At 38.5% G+C, this 6,586-nt stretch overlaps 1 protein-coding gene across 1 annotated transcript in view; it reads right to left on the bottom strand.

The window, feature by feature from the left end:
• The window catches only part of LOC114043208 (trichohyalin-like), an 8,799-nt gene extending 5,309 nt beyond the window's left edge, over positions 1-3,490 (bottom strand). Inside the window, 2 exon segments of the mRNA XM_027862239.1 lie at positions 943-1,105; positions 3,420-3,490. Of these exon segments, the coding sequence (XP_027718040.1) occupies positions 943-1,080 (138 nt within the window). The 5' untranslated portion in view covers positions 1,081-1,105; positions 3,420-3,490.
• Positions 3,491-6,586: the final 3,096 nt, after the last annotated feature.

Genomic DNA, 6,586 nt, shown 5'->3' with positions numbered 1-6,586 from the left:
ATCTATCTATCTATCTATCTATCTATCTATCTATCTATCTATCTATCTATCTATCTATCTATTTATCTATCTATCTATCTTCTATCTGCTTACCAATTTTTCCATATTCACTTCAGAGTGATCTCAGACCCAAGAAACTCCATTATTTATTGATGTTGAGAATAAATTTGCATTCATCTGCATGGACAGGTTGGGGACTCTTTGTGAAAACCAGAATTTGTGAAATTCTTGGCCAGTGCCACATACACCTGTTATGGTAAGACACAGTCTTACATAGACCAGGAAAAGATTGTTTTTCATAATTTAAAAAAATCACATTTTGGCAGAAGAAAACACATATTATGGCAGAATTATATTAGAGAACAAGCACAAATTACCTAAATGTTAGGAAGTTGACTTAAAAATTCCTTCCACAATTAACATTGTTTTGGTATCTTTGGTAGTGATATGCTCAACTTCTTATAAAAGATACATTTGCATCATAGTCAAGAGAGGCAGTATAGGTAATGGATATGAAACCTGCCTTCAAGTTAGGAAGACCAAAGTTTAAGTCCCATCCCTGATACATATTGGCTATATGGCCCTGGATAAATCACTTAATTCTTAGTATTCTAGGGAATTTGTAGTTGCAGAGAAAGTGGAGATCTGCATTAGTGGAGAGAGTTAACTTATCTGAGAGTTCTAATGTCAGTGGAATCACATGTGCACTTCCCCTCCTATCAGTTACTTTTCATAACTTTGAATACTGTCTTATGGGAATCTTGACATCATTGCTGAATACATTTAAGAGTTAAGCCCAGAAAGAAACGCCTGAATTAGTCTAGACCTATGCCATAGCAAAGTTACAAGATATTCCCAAATTTTTTTCTTGAGCTATCCCAGAAGAAATCACATTTTGCAGGGTCAAGGAAGTCCCTTCTCCCTTTCCTTAGCAGTTCTTACCCGGAGGATGTCCCCAAATTCTCTCTGAAGAAGATTCTTCAGGGCTTTTTTGCTCAGTGCTGTTCCATCAGAATCACTTTGTGCATATTGCTTGTAAACTTCGACGATATCAATGATGCTTTTCAGTAGCTGAGGCATTTTTTCCCTGCAAATTTAAGTAAACCTGGAAGAATAAAATAGGGCATTCATGGAATCACTGGGCTTGAGTCAAAGGCTGTTGCTCTACTCTTAATCAGGTTTCAACTCCACTGTTATAGTCAGATAGTGTCTATTCCAGGAGTAACTATTTCCGTCTGAATACTTATATTTATACTTATAAAACCAGGAACTAGTTTTCTACTATGACCTTCAAAAGAATGTCAAATATGAATATTGTCTTTAGAAAAGAAAGCAGAAACATTAATAAAAATTGTTGTAAGAGGAAGTATGGTATAGTGGATAAAGTGTTGGACTTGAAGGCAAGAAGAAAATCCTGCCTCAGTTGCTTACTAGCTGTGTCTTGGTTTCCTCAATCTTTCCAGCTCTAAATCTGTTACCCTATTTTATTTATATAGCACATTGTTGTTGTTTTTTTTTGGCTAGGCAAGGGGCTTAAGTGACTTGTCCAGGGTCACACAGCTAGTAAGTGACAGTGTCTGAGGTCGGATTTGATCTCAGGTCCTCTTGACTTCAGGGCCAGTGCTTTATCCACTGTGCCACCTAGCTGCCCCTATTATTATTATTATTATTGTTATTATTATTATTATTATTTTGGTGAGACAGTTGGGGTTAAGTGACTTGCCCAGAGTCACACAGTCACACAACTAAGAGTGTTATGTGTCTGAAGCCAGATTTGAACTCAGGTCCTCCTGACTCCAGGGCCAGTGCTCTACCCACTATGCCATCTAGCTGCCCTATACAGCACTTTAAAAACTTATGAAGCACTATATATACATCCTGGGGAAAAGCAAAGGAGTGACCAAGGAGCAGGGTGGTAGGAATAACACTGGATTCTGAGTCACAAGATGTGGGATTAAATCCTGTCTTTGCCACTAACTTTCCACTTGGCCTTGGACAAATCACTTCATCTCTCTGGGACTCATTTTCCTTATCTGGCAAATAAGGGGGTTGGACTACATTATCATTGACGTAGCTTCAATCTCTAAATCCTATGAACCTGTGAATCTGCTTCAAGTTAATCTGTAGTCAACTCTTGGTTGTCCAACCTTTGAAATATTTGCATAATATAGCCTTCATTGGTACCATTTAAAAGAGCAGACAAAGAAATAAGACAGCTTCTTTGGGTCTCAGTTTTCTCATCTGTAAGATGAAGAGGTTGGATTCAATAACCCTTAAAATTCTTTTCACCTCCCAATCTGTGATTCTGTGAAAGGAATGTTAAATCAGCCTCTCTTTCTGCTCATAACCAGTTCTCTGTAAAAGTGAGCAAAAGAGGAAGGCAAAAGCTATTTGGGTGAAGTGGTTAGAAACTTTCACATAGTTACACTTTTAAGGCAACTGTATACAAACACATACATACACAACATATACATATGTTATATATATGACATGTACATATATATGCATATTAGCAATTAGAACAATGAAATGGGCAACTGACTTCCCCCAGGTTATGCAACCAACCCACAGAGAAGCAGACATCAAAATTGCAAGTTACCAGTTCCCCATTATACCATCACTAAATATTATTCCTTCTAAATGCTAAAATCAGCACCTAATGTTACAACTGCCAGGTAGACATTCAGCTCAACACATCACATTTTCAAATGAAGAAAGAATGTTATATAAGTTCAGTCAGCTCCCCTACATCTAACACCTGTGAAAAGCATCTGAGAGACCATCCCTGGGAGGGCAACATTATGAGGACAGACCAAAAACTTTGAACAGAACTGACTTTTTGGTTAACTTTTTATTTCAAAACAAATAAATCACTTAAATCTCACCAATATAGCAGAATCACCCTCTCCCCCAAATGAACCTATCAAGGCTCAGGCAGAAGCAGACCTCTCTTAAAACAATGCATCAGACAACTCTATTAGCTATAAATTTTGCCTTGGTTTACCTATTCTCTTTGTCATAATCAGTCTCTGAAACCTATAACTTGACAGTTAACTACATTTCAGCTGAAGAAAACAAGGAAACACAGAGGGGACAAAGACAGCACAAGATGCAACTGTTGTACCAGGTGTCCTAAAAATCTTAGAGAAATTTTTAAGGTTAAAACTGCCCTAAGACTTTTGGGACACTGTAATAACCTTGAAGAAGAAATAGCTAAAAGAGAGTGCTCTCTAGGACCTAGATCATGAATAACTTAACTTCAAAATGAAGCAAAGACAGAGATTAGAAACCTCTGAAAAGGAGTCAATTCCCCAGACCCCCACAAAACCTTTCCAAATGCATAGGTCCCCACAAACATCTCCCTCGGCTCAAAGCAAAGTATCACTTGGAAGAACAAGATCCCACAGAATGGGACTTACCCACTTCACCAGAGGAAGAAGTCAAGTGTTCGTTGACAAGGCTGGCAAGGGTACTGAGTATATGAGAGCAGGGCCTTTTATAGGGGTTTTAATTGTGCCCTAGAGAGCCACTTAGGAAGGAGACACCCACTCTGAGGGATGGCCTGATTCATTCCCACCCAAGCCCGGCTCCACCTCTAACTTCATGAATGGTGTGTTTATGTCACCATATGCTCACGTAGCTGTTTAGCATGGCATACATAGCCCTTGCCTGGCACTCTGGGTTCTGGCTCCACCTAACCTTAAGCACGTGTGTGTGTAGGTATGGGGTGGGGTGGAGGGGGGCTGGGAGACACTTGGAAGAAATTCTGATTTTTTTAGTTGAGAATAGTTCCTACATCTCAGTTTAGTTGCATGAGAAGATGCTTTATAAAGCATGTAGGTTACTACCTACAAACCATTGAACTTCATGTTAGCCAGATTGTTAGAAGAAGTGATTGAAGTTAATCTCATACTTTGATATAAGACAGAATAACACAATTTGATATCCCCACCTAAAGATTCTCACAGTTAGTGGGAATCTGCACATGATTACTACACTGTAATGGTTTTGTCTCAAGCACCAGAAATGAGGAGTGAGTTTATTTGTACATGTATAATATGCACAGGCATATATCATACATACAAATGCCTATACATATGTACACATATGTGTATGTAACACATACACACATATTCTTTCCCCAAAGGTGATCATGGCAGAACATACAAACTTTACATTTCTAAGCCATCTTAGAGAATCCTTTACCAAACTTCAAAGCACAGATCAGGTGTGATCTCCTATATGAATCCTTTCCTGAGTCCCCCAGTTATTAGCATTCCCCCTCTTAAAATTACTTTGTATGTAGTTGAGATTTATTTAATTATGTGCCAGTTGTATTCTTCCTAGGAGAATGTAGGTCCTTGATGGGCAGGTACTCTTTTTATCTTTGTATCATTAGCACCTAGCACCCTAGTGCCTTGTACCCGGTAGGTGTTTAAGAAATGCTTATTGAACTGAATTGAAATAGGATTTTATATAGGTGATTGACTTCTTATAGCAATGGCAAACTATTTTGGAGGTGATATTATTATTATTATTATTATTTCTAAAACATTCATAAAGAGAACTCAAAATTGGGGAATTCCAGTTTTGAAAACACCACATAGAAAAGTTTAGTTTTTCTTATCTCATTAGCATACGAATGCCTCTAGGGGAACAAACTTGGCGTAATGCATTACTGCAGAGATAGTCATCATCCTGGACCTAAGTAGCTAATGGTTATGACACCTAAGCACTTTAGTCTGCTGCTCTCCTAAGAGACTCATTAAGGTAATAGGTCATTCTTTCCCATTACATCCATCAGGACTTTCTCAACATGGGTTGGGATTTGCAATTTGAAAATCTGTTTTGTTGTAAAGAAATGGATTTTATTTTTGTTCGTCAGTACTTCCTCCCCGTTCATTTTGGAGCCTCTGAAGCACTGGGGTATGAGAGCTTTATGGAGACCACTGAATGATTCAGCTGTGGTGTGACAGATCAGTTCCTCCTTTTATCCTGTAGAAGACACTGACTTTATAAAGGTTTGACAATTTCAATGGCACCTTGGAGTGAGTGAGCTTTGGAGATGCAATATCTCACTACTTGAAATGTAGTTTTTTGTGTGAGCAAGTTGGCCAGATGATACGGAATTTAGTTTTGTTTGCTGGCTTTTTTTTGGCATCAGCCCAACTGAATGATAAAGCCCCAAGTCAAATGGGAAATGAGGCAGTAGGATTCTAGTTGGGGTAGTTGGACAGTGAACAAGGGCAACAGTTGCTTCCTTCTGCCCTGAGTTCTATGACCTTAGGGATTTCTGGGAGGGTCCAGGGTGATTAGTTATCAGTTAACCTTTGGGATACAGTGCATACTTAGTCTTGGGAACAACAACTATGCCTTCTGTTTCGGCACTGTTTAACATAAACCCCGTAACAAGCCATGAATCCAATAGACAGATGGGGACTGTTCTTTAGGATTTCTTAGAACATCAACTTGAGCCCTGACTTTTCTTAGGTAGGAGTAGCTTTTTGTCTTCTAAGTTGCATGTACTTCATTAGGACCTGTTTCAAGTGCTGGCATTGGGTCTGCTTTTAATTCTACCCATTTGCATTTGTTCCTGACCTTCTGGGGATTCCCAATTCAACTGAAGGCTTGGATAATTGGGTTTCATTTCTTGTTCAATGACCAGAATGCTATGAACTGACTTAGTCTAGTATACCCTCCAAAGAGCTGGACAATATATGGGTTCTCTGAATGGAATGATATAATTTGCTATACTTAAATGATTGTTGATGAAGCTAAACAAATATAGGGGAAGGTAAAAGCACAATCATGCTTTTGAACAACCTATAGGAGAGTGTTTGAAGTAGCACTGATTTTACCATGGAGACCTCATGTTTATTTTTTCAAAATAACCACAGATCTTATGCCCCATTGATGGACATTTTTTTGACTACTTAAACTTAAGGAATTAAGTTCACCACGGGTTCAATGGCAAAGTTTCTACTGAAAACCTGCATGAACAGCAAAATGTTACCATCCTCTCCTTTTTCTTGCCCTGCTTCAGTGGTGGTTTCAAATGATTTGGAGTTTTATTTTCTAAAACAAGGTCAGATATTCTCTAACAAAGTTGCCCTTACAGTTTCATAAATTAAATGCCCACTTAACATGGTGTAACTATTAACAAAAGACATTCTTTTAAAAGGAAGACCTGCAGTGAGATTCAAAAATGGAGATAATTTTGGTTGTTTTCCAGCTATCTGGGAGGTCTGCAGATTATGGAAAATTGTCAAGCAAGGACAAATTGGTTTGGTCTATTCTTATGTAAGAGTGATTGACAATCCTTAGAATCACTTACTTTAGACTCATCTTGGTTTGTCAACAAAGAATGGAGATTTTTATCAACACATCTCCATATTCTTTATTAGCAAACACATCTCATTTATCGCTGTTTTTATGATTTGGGAGATGGAGGTACCAAGAGGTCAGAGAGCATTCTGGACTTGGGACAAGGAATGAATCCCAAGCATCTTAGCTCCAGGAGTGCATGAGTTGGCTCCCAAACCAAGGGCCAGAGTCTATCATGTCCCTAGAAAAAGGGACTGGGTTT

Source organism: Vombatus ursinus, unplaced genomic scaffold (assembly GCF_900497805.2).
Source record: "Vombatus ursinus unplaced genomic scaffold, bare-nosed wombat genome assembly UNPS02014768.1, whole genome shotgun sequence".
Classification (NCBI taxonomy): domain Eukaryota; kingdom Metazoa; phylum Chordata; class Mammalia; order Diprotodontia; family Vombatidae; genus Vombatus; species Vombatus ursinus.
This window is presented reverse-complemented; position numbering and strand designations above follow the sequence as displayed.